Source organism: Salmo trutta, chromosome 26 (assembly GCF_901001165.1).
Source record: "Salmo trutta chromosome 26, fSalTru1.1, whole genome shotgun sequence".
Lineage (NCBI taxonomy): Eukaryota > Metazoa > Chordata > Actinopteri > Salmoniformes > Salmonidae > Salmo > Salmo trutta.
The window spans coordinates 24,560,366-24,584,738 of record NC_042982.1 but is presented as its reverse complement, the minus strand read 5'-3'; the positions used below and the strand labels follow the sequence as shown (position 1 = coordinate 24,584,738).

The window sequence follows — 24,373 nt, the reverse complement described above, 5'->3', positions numbered from 1 at the left end:
TTCTTAGATTAGCAAATGTTGTAGATGTTGGAGAGCCCAGAGATGGGAATCTAACCATGAAAACAAACTGTTTAAAAATGTTTATGCCAGAGGCACATGATGCCTTGCGTGAGGACCACATATATGACCAAAAGTATGTGGACACCTGCTCGTCGAACATCTCATGACAAAATCATGGGCATTAATGTGGAGTTGGTCCCCCCTTTGTTGCTATAAGAGCCTCCAGTCTTCTGGGAAGGCTTTCTACTAAATGTTGGAACATTGCTGCAGGGACTTGCTTCCATTCAGCCACAAGAGCATTAGTGAGGTCGGGCACTGATGTTGGGCGATTAGGCCTAGCTCGCAGTCAGCGTTCCAATTCATCCCAAAGGTTTTCAATGTGGTTGAGGTCAGGGCTCTGTGCAGGCCAGTGAAGTTCTTCCACACCGATCTCGACAAACCATTTCTCTATGGACCTCGCTTTGTGCACAGGGGCATTGTCATGCTGAGACAAGAAAAGGCCTTCCCCAAACTGTTGCCACAAAGTTGGAAGCACAGAATCGTCTAGAATATCATTGTACGCTTTAGCGTTAAGATTTCCCTTCACTGGAACTAAGGGACCTAGCCCGAACCATGAAAAACAGCCCCAGACCATTATTCCTCCTCCAACAAACGTAACAGTTGGCACTATGCATTCGGGCAGGTAGTGTTCTCCTGGCATCCGCCAAACCCAGATTCGTCCTTCGGACTGCCAGATGGTGAAGCGTGATTCATCACTCCAGAGAACGTGTTTCCACTGCTCCAGAGTCCAATGGTGGCGGCTTTACACCACTCCAGCCAACACTTGGCATTGCGCATGGTGATCTTAGGCTTGTGTGCGGCTGCTCGGCAATGGAAACCCATTTCATGAAGCTCCCAACTAGCAGTTCTTGTGCTGACATCCAGAGGCAGTTTGGAACTCGGTAGTGAGTGTTGCAAGCAAGGACAGACGATTTTTACGTGCTACAGGCTTCAGCTCTCGGCGGTCCAGTTCTGTGAGCTTGTGTGGCCTACCACTTTGCGGCTGAGCCATTGTTGCTCCTAGATGTTTCCACTTCACAATAACAGCACTTACAGTTGACCGGGGCAGCTCTAGCAGGGCAGAAATTTGACGAACTGATCTGTTAGAAAAGTGGCATCCTATGACGGTGCCACGTTGAAAGTCACTGAGCTCTTCAGTAAGGCCAATCTACTGTCAATGTTTGTCTATGGAGATTGCATGGCCGTGTGCTCAATTTTTTACACCTGTCAGCAATGGGTGTGGCTGAAATAGCCGAATCCACTAATTTGAAGGGGTGTCGACATACTAGATATACTATTTAAAAGTAACTACTGTACAGTAGCTACATGCACCTGGGAATATTATCAGTATACCATTACTGTGAATGCATGTTTAATTCCGAAGCAACTGAGCAGAGCAGTGCCTGAAATAATTGATGTATATGTACAGAGAATGATAGCTTAATCATTCCATTAAATGTGTGGTATCAGCACTAGATTGGTAAAACAAAACAATAATGCTAATATGAAAACATCTGTAATGAAAAACATCAATGAGCAGTAATTCCGAAAGTGTAACACTTGAGAGCAACAACAATTTGCAATCTATTATCCTTTTACTTCAGTATTGAAATTACGTCAATTAACATCAATATTCCATAGCACCAGATGGCTCCTCTCTCATTTTAATATGAAAATAACTCTCAATCACGCTGACATTATGCAACTGCCTTGTGATTTTTGGATGGAATGCTTAGCATGATTATTATCTGCGCACAAAACAGGCCCATATATTAACATATAGGTGCAGTGTGAAAAAACAATGTTTTCACAACACAGTTGTCATGAATATGATTATGAATATAAATATGAATATTCAAATTTGTTGAGTTAAGATGATCAATCAAAGGCAGTAGAATTCATCAGTTGACAGACAGGTGTAATCAGCCATCACAGAGGGCTTTCAGGACTATGGAGGCGCTTCATTTAATTCAACGTGCAATCAATGCTTATGGAACAAACACTAACAACATGTATGCATGCTTAAACCCCTTACTGCCTCCCTCTAATGAATACAGCCACATGTACAGTTTATGTACTGCATTTGCTTGGATGTTTACGGTTTAAATTGTAATCATCCATTGGTGCTATTCCATATTTTGCCCATCATTTTATCATGAGCTCATCTGACAGACATCGAGAGCAGAAAAAGACAGAAAAAATAGGGAGATCCAGAGAGAGTTGGATGGTGGACTAATCAGTTGGGTCCAAGTATTTTATAGGGCACCCATGTCACGCCTGGTGAGCCAGTGGCCCATCGTCGGGCTCTCAGTTGGCATGGGCACACGGGGCAGAGCAGGGCATGGACACACGAGGCAGGGTGAGGCGGGGCGGGCAGCTGCTGCACTGTGACAGGCTCTGTCAACCAGGAACGCTGGGTAATTAAAGCAGCCCTCTGTGCTGTGCCTGGGGGGTGGCCTGGGATCAGGAGCAGAGACAGGAGATGGGGAAGAAAAAGAAAGAGGTAGGGGGCAATGAGGGGGGTTATCCAATGTGAGTAAGCATTCTCCTCTTTCTGCCCAGGGGCTACACACAGGGCTTGTACAGGAACTTGCTAAATGACAGTCTCCCAATTTGCTTTCATGAATATTAACCAGGACATGACAGAAGAAAGGGGCTGCTGTCTGCTCTGCTCTGCTCTGCTCTGCTCACTGGTGATATGCAAAGACAGATCCATCGTCTGATGTCAGAGGAGTAGGATATGGTAAAGTGGAGCCCCACGGTGCACCTCTCTAGATCTACTTTTATTTTCATGTGTTAAATGGGTGAGAGTGGATGTCTCATTAATAGAGAAGGAGGCAGCAGCAGCAGCATATCTCAGTAGGGAGAATGTCAGCGCTCCAGACGTTGATGTCTAAATCATGCTGCTGATGAACCAACGGGAGGGAGAGAATCTGATGGGGGATTACAGTATACTGTATACCAAACTATAGCAACTCCCTCTGCTGCTACTACAGCTGAATAAAAAGTACCAGGGTAAAAATAATACTATTTTGTGGTGCAATATGAACACTAAAGTGTGGAGAAAGAGTTTCTTTGAGGCATTAACCGAGCAAACAATTTGCATATTCAATCAAATAGATGGGAGAAAACAATTGTATTCTTATGAGAATACCAAATTCTTAAAATGACTCAATGATTGTCCTCCTCAGTGCCCGGACTTGTCAAGGCTGATTCAAACTGCAAGCCACACTGATAAGGGAATACTAAGGTTTCTTTCCAAATTTCTCAAGAAATTGGTAGTGCAGCATTTTCATATTGGGTCAACTTTCCACAAACAAATTAACATAAATTAAAACAACATGGTGTATTTATGGCAAGCTGAAGCTAATCCCCTTGACAAAGCCTGTAAGCGTCAGAGTGAGGAGCATGGGGGAGTCAATGCATGTAGACTAAACTTAACCACTGCTTAAACCTACAGAGATAATGCCAAGATGTTAGACCATCTTCATTTAATGATATAGTAGACCAACACTGAGTAGCAACCTTTTAGATGAGGAGGGCGTAGTCACACTGGACTGTATGAATAAAGAAAGAGCAGTGAACATTTTGAGTATAGTATGCTGAATCCTTCTTATATCCTTTGTCGGATTCCTTTGTACAAGAAATGCTACTGTACTGAACAACCAGTTAAAGACAGCATGAATATGGTGGCCCAGAGGGCGATTGTGTATGGTGTGCAGCACGAATTTTGCGATTTCTAATGGTCACACCCATATTGATCAGGCCACACCTCGCCACAGCCACCAAACGGGATCAAACATACCGCAAAGGCTGTTAAAAAACGCAACGGTAAACCAAACTGAACACACCCCAGGTCAAGAGGACATGGGGTCAACAGTATTTTGACAGACAACCCTGCTTAGCTTCCTCACACAGAGTTCAAATAATGAAGTATATTACATACTGTTGATTGCGTAGCTTGAGGGTTCTTTAGATGGTGGATGGATGACTATCTATGTAGACAAACACTGGAAGGAGATTGATTACTCTTCTGCAGAATTAATGATGAACTGACCACAGGTGCAGGGGCATCAATGATGTTGTCCTGCATATACTCATCACTGCCAACCTGCATGCTCGCTATGGGAACAGCATCTTCCAGAGTGGTGGCAAATGTAGACATACTGCAGTGTAGAGGTGAAATTATAGAGAAAACTAAAATAGGCGAACAGGTGAAAAGGTCAACAAAATCAACTGAAAATGCCCAGGTGATCATAAATCATGTAGCCAATGTAAAATATGTTGCAAACGCCCCATTTATTGTTAGACGGTGATGTAACACCAGCTGAGAAACCAACAGAAGTGATCACATCTTGTTGTTACTTCCATTGATCCACATTCCACTGTTGTTAAACAGAAGTCAGTAATGAACAGCTGGCGTTGTGAAGTGTGTCAGTGCTAATGTCACAACAGCTGGCTCCTGTCATCTTATTAGCTGCCCCATAACCAGGCCCCTTTAAATATGCTATGTGCCACACTCACTTAAATACTCCAGACCTATTTGACAATCATTATAGATGTATTATATTAAACATTTATCACATCCAAACCCGTAAAGCAAACATGTTTATTTAACACTAAGGAGCACAGCATGTGTTCCCTGAAGAATCCCCCAGCCAACCTGCCCCCTCCTCTCTTCTCCGTCAATCCCCTGCTTGCTTTATTATCCTCCTTCCTCACTACACACCATCCCTCCAAAAAATACATGTTCTAGGGTTGTCTCTTTCTCCTGTGTGTTCGCTGTGTGACAGGGGACGTTAGCTCTGTAAAGCCAGCCAGCCAAGCAGACACAAATGTATTCAGAGCATTTAGTACTCCGGATTAATCAAATTATAATGTAATCATCTGATCAAACAGCAATTAGCATAATCACTTCTGGGGAAAAGCTGATATAGAGAGGGAAAGCAACACATAATAAAGCTCAGGCTAGCAACACTAATGAGACATTTACCAGCAGTCACAAAGTTACTGATTCCTGGGGACACAGATTCTTTAAATAGGAACCACCTCTTTTTAGAAGTGCAACTGTGCATATCAAAACATCAAATTGGTGACTGATCCAAATTCATTGGAATGCAGGCTCATTCATACACTGTGGTTTGTGTCTCTTTCTCTGTATTCTGAGAACAGATATGAAGTTAGCATATTGTGAACACAAACAGTATTTGCATCTTATAGTGTAGAAAACCCCCCACTATGTAACATACCAAGGTAGAGGAAAGTGAAACCATAACAGTGATCCTAGCCTTTGATCGTTAAACCACTCTGGTCTATTCCAGCAGCACACATTAATGTGAAAGGTGACTCTAGGGTTAGCAGAAATATTCATAGTTGAGCATATGGCATATAGAAATAAGCACAAAGGCATGCAGTCTCTCACACCAGAATGATCATAGGATGCAAAAGCATCAATCTGACTCCTCTGGGTCCAGCAGGCACATTCACACACCTAGACACACACATCTTTCCTCAACCCAGCAAATGACAGCACTTTTAAAATGGACAGCTAATAATAGCAGGCATTAAATTGGTCTTACATCTTACCGTCTGTGCCAGGTTTAAAAATAAAGCAGTGTCGAGAAACCAAGCTGGACTTATTTGTCTTTCCTTCACTGTCTATCCACACCTGCCTCTGTCCTGCCTCTGTTACCCCGCAGCCTACTTTACTATTGGTACTATGCATAAAAGGCCTCTGAAGACTCTGATTGTAAAATACCTCAGGAAACATAACTTGGTGCATTCAAAGAATGACTGATTGAGCAGTTTGGCTATCATAAGGACATAGGAGACAGTACAAGAGATGAAACACTAGAAGGAGGTAAAAGAGTGGCAGTCAATAAGACAAAGAGAAGCAGATGAAATGTGAGGAAAATACTAAGCTCAAAGGGATCCAGGGACAAACCGTGAGAGTCACCAAGGTGATCCATCCATACCAGAGCAAACACGTGCACTCGGCATATAGGGATCACATGGGTGTGTAGTTCAAAGCATGGGCATTTAGGTACCAGATTAAGTAAGCACTTCACTGTTAATCTACACCTGTTGTTTACGAAGTATGTGACAAATACAATTTGATTTGGTTAGCCACAGTTACATTACATCATACTTGGGCTCTATACACACACACACACACACACATACACACACACACACACACACACACACACACACACACAGTAGTCCTAATCCAACATACAGTATGTGCATTAGACATAGGTAGAATGTTAGTGCATATATTTATGAAGTGGGTGTTCTCTAAAAACTGCTTTAGCCACTTTTCTAGGTGCTCAGCCTTTTAAAATAACATGACACAAAACAAGACGACATAAAATAACACGACATAAAACAACACGACAAAAAATAACACGACATAAAATAACACGACATAAAATAACACGACACAAAACAACACGACATAAAATAACACGACATAAAATAACACGACATAAAATAACACGACACAAAACAACATGACAAAAAATAACACGACATAAAATAACACGACACAAAACAACACGACATAAAATAACACGACACAAAACAACACGACATAAAACAACACGACATAAAATAACACGACACAAAACAACACGACATAAAATAACACGACACAAAACAACACGACATAAAATAACACGACATAAAACAACACGACATAAAATAACACGACACAAAACAACATGACAAAAAATAACACGACACAAAACAACATGACAAAAAATAACACGACATAAAACAACACGACATAAAATAACACGACATAAAACAACACGACATAAAATAACACGACATAAAACAACACGACATAAAATAACACGACATAAAACAACACGACATAAAATAACACGACACAAAACAACACGACATAAAATAACACGACACAAAACAACACGACATAAAATAACACGACACAAAACAACACGACATAAAACAACACGACATAAAACAACACGACATAAAACAACACGACACAAAACAACACGACATAAAATAACACGACACAAAACAACACAACATAAAATAACACGACACAAAACAACACGACATAAAATAACACGACATAAAACAACACGACATAAAATAACACGAAACAAAACAACACGACATAAAACAACACGACATAAAATAACATGACATGTCTTTGCCAGATGCACCCCCTCTCTACATGGTTGATCAAACATATACATCTGTGTGAGTTCTTTTTCCCCCGTCGATGCTAAACGGTATAGTTAACATTTTAATGTGAAAGCCATTTACATGGTGATAATGCAATTATATTGTTCTGATTCAGTAGAATCCATAAGGCTACACAGTCTGATTTGTAATTAGATTTTACATTCAGTGAAACATACCACCACCACTGTGAGTCTCCCATGCCCCATTACTAATTAGACTGCAAAACGGCTGCTGAACATCTTTAGTAGGCATCTTCATTATGGAGTCAGTATGTGTGAACTGGGAGATCCATTATTACACATCAGGGTCTCCATTATCAGACATTACCATTAGCAACCGTTCCTCAGGAATGACAACAACAACGCTACCACACATACTTTTCACCAGCAATCACCCTCTCAAAGGGGAACTACTCTAAGGAATAATTGACCTTAAACAAGTACTGTATCTATCAATACATACATTGAGGGCCTCCCGAGTGGTGCAGCGGCCTAAGGCTCTGCATTGCAGTGTTTAAGGCATCACTACAGACCCGGGTTCGTTCCCAGGCTGTGTCACAACCGGCTGTGATCGGGAGTAACATAGCGCGGCGCACAACTGACCCAGCCTCATCCGGGTTAGGGGAGAGTTTGGCCGGGGGGGCTTTACTTGGCTCATCGCGCTCTAGTGACTCCTTGTGGTGGGCCGGGCGCCTGCAGGCTGACTCCGGTCGTCAGTTGAACGGTGTTTCCTCCGACACATTGGTGCGGCTGGCTTTCGGGTTCAGCGGGCGGTTGTTAAGAAGCGCGTTTTGGCGGATCATGTTTCGGAGGACACATGACTCAACCTTTTCCTCTCCGAGCCCGTTGGGGAGTTGGAGCGATGAGACAAGATTGTAATATGATATCATGAAATTGGGGAGTAAAAGGCGGTAAAATGCAACAACAACAAAAAATATAATAATAACACACAGTGAGACTATATATTTTATTGCCTTACTATACACGTTTTCATAGCTAGGTCACATGTGCTGCTCGGATACCAAGTTGACGAAGGTCAGAAAGTATCTTTGTGGACCTGAATGACAAAACATTTAGGAGTTAGATGTGCTCAAAGTTAACATGTTTTGCAAACCCATCCTACCATGAGACATCCATGTCTTAATCAATGGAAAAGATAAACGGTTGAGCTTGCCATCATTTAAAAGCTTACAAACAGGGTTGTTAAAAAAAATCACATTTTTAGTTTTTTTGTTTTTTAAATTGAAATCTACTTTTTTTACTTTATCATCAATGATCAAAAATATTGTAAACTCAGATTTTTTAATTTTCGCATATTTTGTAGCTCAAACTCTATTTCACCTCATCTGAGCTGTTTGTGTTGTACCCGCCATCGTTGAGACACAGCATACTCTTGACAATGAGTGTCATGTTTTGGCTGATAACATTTATTTCAAGAAATGTTTTAATAGTTTGATAACCCTGTTTGTAAGCTTTTAAATGACATAAAACCCAATCGTTTATCTTTTCCAGTGACAAAGACATGGATGTCCCATGGTAGGGTGGGGTATGAAAAACAGGTCAACTTTGAACTCATCTATCTACTAAATGTTCTGTCATTCAGATCCAAAAAGTTGCTTTCGGACCACTTCTACCATGGGCAAATATGTATAGAAGGTTTCGTTAAAATCAAAAGGGGTGCGTTCAAAAAGTGATTGAAATCAAATGGAACGACTCTGTTCCCTAACTGGAAACAGGTTTAAACAAATATTACTGATTTAGATTTAGATCTAGTCCACTAAGTCCTCCTCAATTGCCTGCATGAGGCCACTGCTACCAAAAGACGGTAAGTCTTAAAGATCTTTAAATAGATATGGAGGATTCAAAGGCATACGTCTTACAAGAGGAGCACCTCACTATACAGGAACAGATGGATCTGTAATCAGTGCGCTGCCTTAATTGCCCCCAGTAGATTAACTCCACTGAAACACAGGTTCCTCCTCTCTGCCAAGTTTAGTCAAATCAAGCTGCCCCCAGTCTCCATTGCATTTCCTTCTCAGGTTCCTAATGTGTTGTCATGCTAACTTGGCAGACTAAGTGATGTTGGGGGGGGGGGGGGGTTGCTGAGAAGTATTTTTATCTGTAATAAATCCCTTTTGTGGGGATAAACTAATTCTGATTGGCTGGGCCTGGCTTCCCAGTGGGTGGGCTTGGCTGCCAGGCCCACCCATGGCTGCACCCCTGCCCAGTCGTGAAATCCATAGATTAGGGCCCAATTTATTTATTTCAATTGACTGATTTCCTTATATGAACTGTAACTTAGTAAAATTGTTGAAATTGTTGCGTTAAAATGTTTGTTTAGTTTATATATATATAGAGTCATCTCTCGACAACGACAAAGACGGGCATGTTTATTGAGATAGAAATGTGTACATGAGAAGTGTGCGTGACCTATTGACCTTAGTGTAAATGTTAATTTATTGTAAACAAAATAGATGTAGGCCATCTCAAACGACCTTGCTCAGGTCTGTCTCTCAATCACTGTGCTGGAATCTACAGGTTGCACCTCAGTCACTCTGTCGAGTCATGCCATTGTTATGAACGTTCTCAAGCCGCCCTCTGCCATAGTGGTGCCCAAGAAGTTGTGATAAGCCCAGTCACTGTGAATGGAGGCCAATGACTCTTTAGTCTAAATTACAGTATAGTTGGCTGGTAATACATTGACATTGCACATATTTAGTAAGAAACAACTTCGCCATGATATACAGTACATGTTGTAAAATGTACTTTCGATAGATGGCAATGTTGTCATTAGCTAGCAAAGTTTGTCAAAAAATAGCTAACAATGCTAACGTTAGCTAGCTAAAATCCGGTGGTCTCCCCCCAATCTTAGCTAGCTAACATCTAAAGTCAATCTGACAAAGGGTGTTCCTATTAATTATTTGCCTCCTTTTGACATTTCATTGTATTTGCAAGCCACTGTAATGCACTTTTGATTAAATCTTTATCAGCACTTATTGACAATGCATTGAGTAGAACGCTCAGTCGGGCATCAGTCCTAAAACGAATGTTCAAAACAATATTAAGACAAACGTGCACCCCATGAATAAGGGCCCTATGTGAGCTGCCTCTCCTCATCATTTTTACAAACAGAATTGGAGCTTGGATTGGTTTTGCTTTAAGGCATCTTTCAGAGAGCAAAAATAAACATGTTTCCTTAGCCATCTAAAGATAGCTATATCCTACTGTATCTCTTAATTACAATTCAATTTAAATAAAAATGATCAAAGGTAACCCACAGTACACAAAATAAATACATGTTTTAATTTATGTATTATGAATTCATGTTTATAAATGCTTTAATGGTTCAAAATAAAATATGCATAAATGGAGTTAATAATAGCACAATGTCTAAATAGGCCAGAATTTAAATTCTAAGAATGCTTAAAAATATCATACCTGTAGTATTTTGTATTCGGGGGCTAATTACAACAGAGAAAACTAATCTACTGACCCAGTTTCCTCAAAAATTTGATATTTTATCTGTATCTTGTATTGTGCATTTCATGTATAATTTCCTCAATTATCATTATGCCAGAATATGCACAATAAGGGCTCAGGAAGTGGCTGGGCCCTTATCAAGCACTTCCATGGTCACCGCTCAGTATAGCCTTATTTAGCCAAACTCACACTTTCCTGACACCCATAATGGAGGTTTCCATAGAGAAAGGCCAGTGAGCATGTGATAGACCTATAGAATTAGGAATTAGAATACAAATTGAGTATTTAGAACAGTAATTTAATAGGATCTATAGATAAACCTAACTCTAAAAAGGAAACATTTTCTAGAATACAATTTCTCTGTGTAACTACAAGGTCTTTCATTCTGCCATCGTCAGCTCAGCTCAGTCAATACAGACCTCATCATTATCATGATAATCACCATCTTCAGAAAACCAAACACAGAAAACATAATGAAATACAGTGCAGCGAAATATAGCATGACCACAGCTCCAACTACCTTCTATACCCATCGTCCCCAAAGGCATAACATGCAGGACAATAGAACAACACAGAAGGGAGAAGCCATTCCCAAATGGGTGAAGCCATTCCCAAATAATACAATATACATTTTTGCATGTACGGTCTATTCTATTCTTGTATTAGGTTACCAATATGAAGGCTTCTGAGACTATATACGGATCCAGGCTGGCCAGACAGTTGATCTGTCACAGCACAATTATAATGATTAACAATGAATGCTTATTGTTCTTTTATGAGTTTCCACAGAAGCCAGTGTGAGTGAGGGAGATAACATTTTATGTGGAGTACAGATGGAATAGCCTAACATGGATGTCAATAAGCAGCTGACTGAGAATTGCATTACAAGGAAAAAAGGATGATAGTCAAATATGTATAATTTAAGTTTTTGGTTTCTTTTAGGAGGGAGGGGGATTGGAGTGAAACAAGGAACTAGAAATGAACCATTGATTTTCTTGCCAAGTGGGTTGGGTTCAACTTGTCACATCTGCGTTGGTATAAAATGAACGTCCCCCGATGTGCTACAGTGGGTTAATCCCAAACCTCCAATGCCCCTTTTTGCCTGATGCGGTAAATTCAGCGACCCTCTACGACAAAACCACAACCAGAGGTTCTACCCTGTTTACTTACAATATCTGCAACAGCTTTTACATTTTGTAAGAAGATATATTTTCTACCCCTTTCCATACACACCCAGCCTTGTCATAACTCCCTTCCTGGGGAAGAGATCATATCCAATAAATAATGGTTTATTTGATCCTGTGTAAGTAATAAATTGTATCAATTTACTCTTCTCCCCGATCAGCTTCATATTGCAAATTCACAGATTTATGAAAGCATACACACACTACACAAATATACACACACACACCTTTTAACTGAATGCATTGAGAAATTGTCTTTCTATCATCTCTTGGTCTTTTTCAATCTTTGGAGATTGCAAATCAATATGAATTGATCACATGAAAGGAGACAGAATAATTCTGTGTGTAATATTCTATAATATAATTGTTTTTTATTTCTGTTACATGATATATGGCCTGCAAGCTCTTTCAAATCTATTTAACAGCAGTAATCTCAATAAAAAATAAAACATGTGTTTGCAGTGTCTACAGGGGTCCCTTTTCTAGTAAGCCATTTTTCTACATTATCAGGTCCTGGTGGCTTACATTTTCTCTCTCATTGATACACCATTATTGTTCCTTTACAAGTCTTCATTTGTCTACACCCCTGTGCAACGGCTAGAAATGCATTGTTTAATGAAAACTTGCATGCATGTATTCAAAATCAATGTTCTATTTTAATCTAATATCATAAATCTCTAAGGATAGACTTTAATGAATCAATTTAATTCACATAAAATGATAGGCTACATTATCAGCTTTTACATGTGTCTAATATCCTTTCGAATCTGAATACCCTACATTGAATTTTAAAATATACAACTCTAAATAAATACATTGGATGGGGGAGGGGAAAGGGGTTAAACCAAATGTCCAGTATATAAAATACGTCACTCATTATTGAGGCCCATGCTACTTCGGACTGAAATCATAGCCTACCGGTATATACATACAGACATGAAAATATGGATTACATTCGATGTAGTAAATGTAACTGACAACAATTAAGGTTTAAACCTTAAGGTCACGTCTAATTTATCAAACCTCTCTTGAACAAGGCAAGGCAACATCAATTTATTTCCTCAGCAAGCAATGCAATACGCATTTGAAGAATGAAGGCATCATAAGAAGTCCCCTAACTGCCTAAAAACATAATATATGTGATTCTATCAAATACTAACCAATGATGTTGTTTATAGGTAAAACAGATTAAAGCACATTTCACTCCCATTCCTCTCTCCCTAGCACTGTTGGCAACCATACAATGTTATCATGTGTAACACAGGTGACCTCCAACCCCCTAATCTACTTTGCTTTACTCACTGAATTACTGACATAACTAACATTCAAACGTGAAAATTAAACTTACCATTTAAGATGCTCTGGAAAAAGATAACTGCAAATATCCACATGCCCCGCTCCGTTCAAATCCCCCAAAGCTATGCTTTCTCGTCTTCCTCCGCACTCTTTGACCGCTGCCTTCCTATAATTATGTTCTGTGGCAGGTGTAATGTTAAACATTTGCTACTAGCTTGTAGTAACCAGTCCAACTCTCTGCTGATCTGATGTCTTCAACGTCTCCTCCTTGTTTCTCTATAACTCCCTCCCTGGTACTCTCGTAGCCTACTCTTCCTCTCCCCTTTCCGACCCCTCTTTACGCTTGGAGGATATAGTATATGTATCTCTGATTGTCTTGGTTAAAGCTGTGATCGGACTCTGCTCAGCTCTACTCTGGTCCTCCGTGCCTTGCTACTTCCCCTGCTCTTCAAAGGGATGCTCGAGGGGGCTACAGTGCTCGCCTGCAGTCCAGGTGTGATGCTGAGTCAGGGTAGTGGCACGCGGGCAACGATAGGTCCTCAAATAAATGTCTGGGTGTTAAAACGGGGACACCTAAACAATAACAATGTGGAATCCAAAAAACGCATCTTAAATCGAAAACTGAAAAATAGAAGCAGGTTGGGAAACAAAATGTGACAAATAAAATAACTTAAAATAAAGAGTAAACGGTCAGTTCAATAAGAATGAAAACCCAATCCGGATGAGCTGAAGTCAGACCATCTTCACCACCTCTCTCCGTCCAGCAAGAGGCAAGCACGCGCATCTTCCCACTGCCCTTTTAATCGCGTTGGTCCATGCGGTAACCCTCGCTGCCTCATAACCCTCTCCCCTGCCTCTGCAGCCACTTTAATTCCTCATTGCCTTAAAGGAGCAGAGGCGCCAGCCAGTCCTCCTAGGCGCTAGGTGAGAGCATGTACAGCAGGGAGGGTACATTTGCAGTTAAAGAAGGCGCACCTGAAGAGCTGGTTAACAAGGAGAACATTTTACGCACAGTGTTATACAGGCACACAAAGTGCGTGCGTAAGTAAATAAGTGGTACTTTTATTAAAGGCACACTAGGAACATGACGATACACGTGTTTTTTATACAGGAGAGGGACAGTGGACTATGCCTTCAAAATGGTATTGATGCAAAGAGCCCTTGAGTTTTTAAATAATATATTTTGTGGGAAATCATTTTATAAATTGATTTGAAATTAATCATACACTCAAATCTACCATTAGGTCGGTGAAATGCATGTAAAATATGTAATGATATCTTATTGAAACAAATTTTAAAAAGTAATTTGTCCTTTCTTTATTTTTTTACTCTATTTCGGGTTGGCATTACATTTTGGCATTTTGTTGAAGTAGAATTGAATACTAAATGATGTTCTAACATCAGCAAGTATTATGCTATTGTTTTGATTGTGAATTCTAGCTGGATTTGGTGCATTTAACATTGACCTGCCTCTGGTCCTTTCCCCACCCAGCCTCTGCCCAGGAGCAGATCCTGTCTGATAAGCTTCTAAAATCATCAGACCTGCCCAAGAGGCCATTCACTGCAAACAGAGGACCTGTCTGTCAGCATCCTCTGTCTGCAGCCACACATCCATGACTGGCCCCTATCCCTCTCCAGGCATATAGCCTGCTAAATGAAATGTATGTACCGCTGTCCTTGAGCTGTTTTGTGCATTATAGTTCGGTATTATGTCCTGTTTCATGTGGACCCCAGGAAGAGTAGATGCTGCTTTTGCAACAGCTAATGGGGATCCTAATAAAATCCTAACTACTGAAAAATAACCATGAGGAGGATACGTTATGGTGAGGAGGCTATGTTATTAGTTGCTGAATAATTTACTTGAAATCAGGGATTTTAAAAGGATGAGTGTGTGTCAGATTTTCTGTTGGTTGTTTTTATCTCTGTCTCTCAACTTGGTGAGGAGGATGTTGCTGTAGTAGGACGTGTCCTCTTCCTGGTTCTCAGCACGTTCTCTCTCGCAGTCTCTCTCTCTCAACACACTGTTCCAGCATCTCTCGTCAACAGCATTCCTTTTGTTCAGTAAAAGCTACTTACACTGGACAGTTCTCTAGACACAAGAAGAGATTTATTCAAATTAAAATGGTCTAGCTTTCATTTAATTTGGTATACTATTTATAATATATATACAAAAGTATATGGACACCCCTTCAAATTAGTGGATTCAGCTATTTCGCCAACACCCGTTGCTGACGGGTGTATAAAATCGAGCACACAGCCATGCAAACTCCATAGTGAAACAATGGCAGTAGGATGGCCTTACTGAAGAGCTCAGTGACTTTCAACGTGGCACCGTCATAGGATGCAGTCCGACGGATGAATCTGGGTTTGGCAGATGCAAGGAGAACGCTACCTGCCCCAACGCATAGTGCCAACTGTAAAGTTTGGTGAAGGAGGAATAATGGTCTGGGGCTGTTTTTCATGGTTTGGGCTACAGTAGGCCCCTTAGTTCCAGTGAAGGGAAATCTTAACACTACAGCATACAATGACATTCTAGACCAGGGCTGCCCAACCCTCTTCCTGGAGATCTACCGTCCTGTGGGTTTTCAGTCCAACCCTAATTTAACACACCTGATTCTACTAATTAGCTGCTCAACAAGGCCTTAACTAGCTGAATAAGATAAGCTAAATTAGGGTTGGACTGAAAACCTACAAGACAGTAAATCTCCAGGAAGAGGGTTGGGAAACCCTGTTTTAGACGATTCTGCGCTTCCAACTTTTTGGCAACAGTTTGGGGAAGGCCCTTTCCTGTTTCAACATGACAATGGCCCTGTGCACAAAGCAAAGTCCATACAGAAATGGTTTGTCAAGATCGGTGTGGAAGAACTTGCCTGGCCTGCACAGAGCCCTGACCTCAACCCCATCGAACACCTTTGGGATTAATTGGAATACCGACTGCGAGCCAGACCTAATCGGCCAACATCAGTGCCCGACCTCACTAATGCTCTTGTGGCTGAATGGAAGCAAGTCCCCGCAGCAATGTTCCAATGTTCTATCGAGTGGAAGGCCTTCCCAGAAGAGTGGAGGCTGTTATAGCAGCAAAGGGGGGACCAACTCCAAATGAATGCCCATGATTTTGTAATGAGATGTTCGACGAGCAGGTGGCCACATACTTTTGGTCATGTAGTGTATTTTTATCATGAGCACTCCAATAAAGTGAGGTCAGGGATGGACAGGAAGAGGAGTCAGGCCAGTGGGTCAACAAACAACAAACCACTTACATTGGATTTAGAATGGTCTGCTCTAGTATGTAACTATTTGCATGGGTTTGTAAGCTTGTGCATTTGTAGAAGCACAATTGACCCAGCCCCAAGACAGGGGAATGTAAGCTTTGTGAGGCTGGCTGTGCAGTGGTTTTGGCTGTTTACTGGTGCTCATTGCTGTGATGTCCGAGGCAGAGATGGCCTGTGGATGCGCCCTCTGTTTCCTACAGATGATGGGAAGCAATCCTGTTAGAAGACCACCTGAGGGGCTCGTCTTGTCCAGCTACATCTCATTATCAATCAGGTCTGTCCAATGGGCCTGTCATGGCTGCTCTGTATCCTTCCAGCTGAGGGGGATGGACATGGAATTATGGTGCGTTATACATAAAGCATCCAGCGCCATGCCAACAACTAAAAACAGGCTTTATTTTGAACCTGTTAATGATATTGGTTATTAAGCTAGCAATAGTTGTTTTTTTCTGCTACATAGTTCAGACAGGGGAGGGACAGAGCAGAGGAGGGGTCTGGTCGCATGGAAATATTATGGTGCGTTGGACATGACACTACCTTCAGAAAGTATTCATACCCTTTGACTTATTCCACATTTTGTTTTATTACAGCCTGAATTCAAAATTTATTTTTGTTATCACACAATACCCGATAATGACAAAGTGAAAACATGTTTTTAGAAATATTTGCTAATTTATTGAAAATGAAATTAAGAAATCTCTCATTTACATAAGTATTCACACTCCTTTGCTATGACACTCCAAATGGAGCTCATGTGCATCCAATTTCCTTTTATCATCATTGAGACGTCACTACAATGATGATCCACTCGGGCTCCCGAGTGGTGCAGTGTTCTAAGACACTGCATCTCAGTGCAAGAGGCGTCACTGCAGTACCTCGAATCCAGGCTGCATCACATCCGGCCGTGATTGGGAGTCTTATAGGACGGTGCACAATTGGCCCAGTGTTTTCCGGGTTTGGCCGGGGTAGGCCTGTCATTGTAAATAAGAATTTGTTCTTAACTGACTTGCCTAGTTAAATAAAGGTTAACAAAAAAAACTTGATTTGAGTACCCTTGTGGCCAATTGAAATGTTTGGACATGGTTTAGAAAGAAACACACTGGTCTATATAAGGTCCCACAGAGCAGAAACTATACCATGAAGTCCAAGGAACTGTCCTTAGATATCTGAGATAGAATTGTGATGGGGCATAAATCTGGGGAAGGGTTTTAAAAAATGTCTAGTGTTGAAAGTTTCCTTTGTGAAATAGAACAAATATGGAACTTCCCACTGTGCCTAGAATTGGCTGTCTGACGAAATTGGGCAAAAAGGACCTTGGAACTACATAGTTCCTTGGTTGAGATGGGATAATCTGCCAGAAGGACAACAGTCTTTACAGCACTTCACCAATCTTGGCTTTATTGGAGTGTGGTCAGACGAAAGCCACTCCTGAGAAAAAGGCACATGACAGCACGCCTGGAGTTTCCAAAAAGGCACGTGAAAGACTCAGAGCATAAGACAAAATAGTATGTTGTCTGATGAGGCCAAAACAATGAAATGGAGCAAAATACTGGAAAATCCTTGATGAGAACCTGCTTCAGAGTGCAAAGATTTACGTTCCAACAGGACAATGACCCCAAGCATACAGCCAAAGCAACGATGGAATGGCTTCAGAACAAGAATGTGAGTCCTTGAGTGGCCCAGCCAGACTTGAATCCCATTGACATGAAGATTGCTGTTCACCACCGCTCCCCATATAACTTATCAGAGCTTGAGAAAATCTGCAAGGAAGAATATCCCCCAATCCAGATGTGCAAAGGTGATACAGACATAACCAAGACAACTCATAGCTGTAATTGCCGCCCACGGTGCATCTACAAAGTATGACTTAGGTGTGTGAATACTTATGTACAGTTGAAGTCGGAAGTTTACATACATACACTTAGGTTGGAGTCTTGAAAACTCATTTTTCAACCACTCCACAAATTTCTTGTTAACAAACTATAGTTTTGGAAAGTCAGTTAGGACATCTACTTTGTGCATGACACAAGTCATTTTTCCAACAATTGTTTACAGATAGATTATTTCCCTTATAATTTATTGTGTCACAATTCCAGTGGGTCAGAAGTTTACATACACTAAGTTGACTGTGCCTTTAAACAGCTTGGAAAATTTCAGAAAATGATGTCATGGTTTTAGAAGCTTCTGATAGGCTAATTGACGTCATTTGAGTCAATTGGAGGTGTACCTGTGGATGTATTTCAAGGCCTACATTTAAACTCAGTGCCTCTTTGCTTGACATCATGGGAAAATCAAAAGAAATCAGCCAAGACCTCAGAAAAAAAATTGTAGACCTCCACATGTCTGGTTCATCCTTGGAAGCAATTTCCAAACACCTGAAGGTACCACGTTCAACTGTACAAACAATAGTATGCAAGTATAAACACCATAGGACCACGCAGCCGTCATACCGCTCAGGAAGGAGATGCGTTCTGTCTCCTAGAGATGAACGTACTTTGGTGCGAAAAGTGCAAATCAATCCCAGAACAACAGCAAAGGACCTTGTGAAGATGCTGGAGGAAACAGGTACAAAAGTATCTGTATCCAGAGTAAAACAAGTCCTATATCGACACAACCTGAAAGGCCGCTCAGCAAGGAAGAAGCCACTGCTCCAAAACCGCCATAAAAAAGCCAGACTACGGTTTGCAACTCCACATGGGGACAAAGATTGTACTTTTTGGAGAAATGTCCTCTGGTCTGATGAAACAAAAATATACCTGTTTGGCCATAATAACCATTGTTATGTTTAGAGGAAAAAGGGGGAGGCTTGCAAGCCGAAGAACACCATCCCAACCGTGAAGCACGGGGATGGCAGCATCATGTTGTGGGAGTGCTTTGTTGCAGGAGGGTTTCGTGCACTTCACAAAATAAGTGGCATCATGAGAAGGAAAAGTATGTGGCTATATTGAAGCTTGGTCGCAAATGGGTCTTCCAAATCGACAATGACCCCAAGCATACTTCCAAAGTTGTGGCAAAATGGCTTAAGGACAACAAAGTCAAGATATTGGAGTGACCATCACAAAGCCCTGACCTCAATCCCATAAAACATTTGTGGACAGAACTGAAAAAGCATGTACAAGCAGGGAGGCCTACAAACCTGACTCAGTTACACCAGCTCTGTCAGGAGGAATGGGCCACAATTCACCCAACTTATTGTGGGAAGCTTGTGGAATACTACCCAAAATGTTTGACCCAAGTTAAACAATATAAAGGCAATGCTACCAAACACTAATTGAGTGTATGTAAACTTCTGCCCCACTGGGAATGTGATGAAAGAAATACCAGCTGAAATAAATCATTCTCTCTACTATTATTCTGACATTTCACATTCTTAAAATAAAGTGGTGATCCTAACTGACCAAAGACAGGGAATTTTTACTAGGATTAAATGTCAGGAATTGTGAAAAACTGAGTTTAAATGTATTTGGCTAAGGTGTATGTAAACTTACGACTTCAACTGTAAATGAGATATTTCTGTATTACATTTTCAATAAATTTGCACACATTTCTAAAAACATCTTTTCACTTAGTTGTTATGGCATATTGTGTGTAGATGGGTGAGAGAATAAATATATATTTAAGCCATTTTGAATTCAGACTAACACAAAATGTTCAATAAATTAAGGGGTATGTGTCACGGGTGTCGTATGAATTAGACCAAAACGCAGCGGGAATGTGAATACTCATCTTCTTTAATGAAGGAAAACGTAAACACTTAACAAAATAACAAACATCGCCGAGAAACAGTCCTGTCAGGTGCAACAAACACTAAACAGGAAACAACTACCCACAAATCCCATAGAAAAAAACACCCCTCTTAAATAGGACCTTCAATTAGAAGCAACGAGGAGCAGCTGCTTCCAATTGAAGGTCAACCCAAGAAACACCACATAGAAATAGACATACTAGAACTAACATAGAACTAGACCAACAAAGAACATAGCCCAACAAACCCCGAAACACTCTAAACAAACACCCTCTTTTAAATAAGAACATAGCCCAACAAACCCCGAAACACTCTAAACAAACACCCCCTGCCACACCCTGACCAAACTACAATAACAAACAACCTCTTTTACTGGTCAGGACGTGACAGTATGAATACACTGTAAGCAATTCAGCTCCATACTAACTAGAGACTAGACAAGAAACAAAACTGATTATAATTTGAGCATGTTAATGATATCTGTCATCAAGCCAATTATAGAGATCCTTATTAAAAAAACTGGGAATGCTTCATAGTTTGGACATTAAATGCTGCAGATGAATGTACCCCTTTGATAGTGTCACGTCCTGACCATAGAAAGCTTTTATTTTCTATGGTAGAGTAGGTCAGGGCGTGACAGGGGGTTTTGTCTAGTTTATTTATGTCTATGTTGGTTCTAGTTTCTTTTTTCTATGTTGGGGGTTTTGTGTAGTTTATGTATTTCTATGTGGGGTTCTAGTTTCTGTATTTCTATGTTTTATTTTTGGGGATGATTGTCACGTCCTGACCAGCAGATGGAGCTATTGTATTAGTTTTGGGGTCAGGACGTGGCAGTTTTGTGTGTGTGAATGTTTGTTGGTGATTGGGACTTCCAATTGAAGGCAGGTGTGTTGAGTTGCCTTTGATTGGAAGTCCTATATAGGTGTGTGTGTTTTTCTTTGGGGTTGTGGGTAGTTGTTTTTGCACTGCGTTTGTAGAGCCTGTAAAACTGTTGCTGTTGTCATCTTTATTGTTTTGTCAGTGGATACTTTACTCCTTTTTTTGGTAATTAAATATGAGTATTCACATTCTCGCTGCGCCTTGGTCCTCTTCTCTCCAGTACGACATTTTCCGTGACGAGTATGACATTTTTTGTGACAATGATCTCCAATTAGAGGCAGCTGGTCATCGTTGTCTCTAATTGGGGATCATATTTAAGTTGTTGTTTTCCCACTAGGTTTTGTGGGAGATTATTTTTGAGTAAGTGTATGTTGCACCTCTTTGTCACAGTTTGTTGTTTTGTTTATTAGTTTATTTGTATGTCTTGCATAGTTTCAGTTTTAATAAAATGTGGAACGATACACATGCTGCGCCTTTGTCTCCTTCGTACGACAAACGTGACAGATAGCGTAGGGATTATTTAGTTAAAGTATCATCTCAAACATAATGTGTCCCCACAAGTGAGACATTTGTGTAATACTTATGTTATTACATAAATAATAAGGGTTTAATAACAATGCATCATTGTTCTCCTGTCACCGACATGATTAATTTCCAGGCCAACCTCTATGAAGGTACCAATCCTCCATCTGTCAGAAATATGTCTCCTTTCAACCACCTTCTCTTGACAGGAACAGGAAGGGAAGTGGCCAGGAATCTCATGTAAGCCCTTTCTACAGAACGACATTTCCTTGTGAATCTCACAAATGACACATTCTCTAATCTTTATGGTCTAAGGTAACTTCAAGTGAGTCTCTCATAGGTCTTTATAGCCACAATTTAGCAAAGTGCATAGCTAAGTCCAGTGATGACATCTGCACTGCTTGTTGTTGATATTCATGTTACATAAAAGGGAAACAAGGGAGAATAAATAGCTATGAATAAAATAATGTAAAATAGTTATCCAAGGTCAAGGATCTCTTGCAGAGGAAGTACAGTAGGTGACCTTCCACAATATTTTCATATCACCATTATGCTCCTCCTTCACACTTGGTTTCTGTGTGTTTGGTGGCAAATAAATATACCAGATAGCATCAAAGGAGATCTAATAACCTTCAGTGTTCTGCCTATAAAGCTGGTAGGCCTAAATAATAAAGGTACTTCCACATTTTTGTATCCAGGAGGTTTATGTTGATGGACATCTAAAATAAAAAATAAATGATACAATACCAACGCCATGAAATAGATTTTCAGCCATGTCTGATGTATACAGATGTAGGATCTTAATTTACGATGCAGTAAATGTAAAACTGGCAGTGTATTTGAGATATAAAAAGGCTTCTGACTTGATTTTCTCCTACAACAATTCATTATAATCCACTGAAAATGGTACATTTCTTGTTGCTGCAGGATTATTTCCCAGCTGTAGCAAACTGGCCCAAATTAAAATCCTACATCTGTAGGCAGCAGGAGGAAAAGTGCCCTTTTACATTATGGGCTATCATTTCAAGAATAATTACAAACAGTGCATTCGGAAAGTATTCAGACTCCTTGGCTTTTTCCACATTTTGTTACATTACGTCCTTATTCTAAAATGTATCAAATAGTTTTTCTACCCTCATCAATCTACACACAATACCCCATAATGACAAAGCAAAAACAGGTTTTTAGACATTTTTGCTAATTTTCTTAAAAATAAAAACTGAAATATCACATTTACATAAATATTCAGACCCTTTACTCAGTACTTTGTTGAAGCACCTTTGGCAGCAATTACAGCCTCAAGTCTTCTTGGGTATTATGCTACAAGCTTGGCACACCTGTACTGGGGAGTTTCTCCCATTCCTCTCTGCAGATCCTCTCAAACTCTGTCAGATTGGATGGGGAGCGTCACTGCACAGCTATTTTCAGGTCTCTCCAGAGACGCTCGATTGGGTTCAAGTCCAGGCTCTGGCTGGGCCACTCAAGGACATTCAGAGACTTGTCCTGAAGCCACTCCTGCTTTGTCTTGGCTGTGTGGTTAGGGTTGTTGTCCTGTTGGAAGGGGAACTGTCGCCCCAGTCTGAGGTCCTGAGTGCTCTGGAGCAGGTTTTCATCAAGGTTCTCTCTGTACTTTGCTCCGTTCATCTTTGCCTCAATCCTGACTAGTCTCCCAGTTCCTGCCGCTGAAAAACATCCCCACTGCATGATGCTGCCACCACCATGCTTCACTGTAGGGATGGTGCCAGGTTTCCTCCAGACAAGACGCATGGCATTCAGGCCAAAGAGTTCAATCTTGGTTTCACCAGACCAGAGAATCTTTTTCTCATGGTCTGAGAGTCTTTAGGTACTTTTTGGCAAACTCCAAGCGGGCTGTCATGTGCCTTTTACTGAGAAGTGGCTTCAGTTTGGACACTCTACCATAAAGGCCTGATTGGTGAAGTGCTGCAGAGATGGTTGTCCTTCTGGAAGGTTCTCCCATCTCCACAGAGGAACTCTAGAGCTCTGTCAGAGTGACAATCCAGGTTCTTGTCACCTCCCTGACCAAGGCCTTTCTACCCCGGGTTTGGTCGGGCGGACAGCTCTAGGAAGAGCCTTGGTTGTTCCAAACTTATTCCATTTAAAAATGATGGAGCCACTGTGTTCTTGGGGATCTTCAATGCTGCAGATATTTTTTTGTACTCTTCCGCAGATCTGTGCCTCAACACAATCCTGTCTCAGAGCTCTGCGAACAATTCCTTCAACCTCATGGCTTGGTTTTTGCTCTGACATGCACTGTCAACTGTGGGACTTTATATAGACGTGTCTGCCTTTCCAAATCATGTCCAATCAATTGATTTTACCACAGATGGTCTCCAATCAAGTTGTAGAAACATCTCAAGGATGATCAATCAAAACCGGATGCACCTGAGCTCAATTTCGAGTCTCATAGCAAAGGGTCTGAATATTTATGTAAATAAGGTATTACTGTTATTATTTTTCATGAATTTGCTAAAATGTAAAAAAAACCTTGTTTTAACTTTGTCATTATGGGGTATTGTGTGGTTGTGTGATTTTTTATTTATTTAATCAATTTTAGGACAAGGCTAACGTAACAAAATGGGGAAAAAGTCAAGGGTTCTGTGTCACACCCAGAACTGTTTCACCTGTCTTGTACTTGTTTCCACCCCCCACCAGTTGTCTACCATTTTCCCCCATTATCCCCTGTGTACTTATACCTGTGTTTTCTGTTTGTCTGTTGCC

At 40.8% G+C, this 24,373-nt stretch overlaps 1 protein-coding gene across 2 annotated transcripts in view; it reads right to left on the bottom strand.

The window, feature by feature from the left end:
* LOC115163496 (Down syndrome cell adhesion molecule homolog) overlaps positions 1-14,187 on the bottom strand; it is a 137,817-nt gene extending 123,630 nt beyond the window's left edge. For both annotated transcript variants that reach the window (XM_029715425.1, XM_029715426.1), the window contains exon 1: positions 13,269-14,187. In XM_029715425.1, the coding sequence (XP_029571285.1) occupies positions 13,269-13,311 (43 nt within the window). In that variant the 5' untranslated portion in view covers positions 13,312-14,187. The remainder of the gene's footprint in view (positions 1-13,268) is intronic.
* Positions 14,188-24,373: the final 10,186 nt, after the last annotated feature.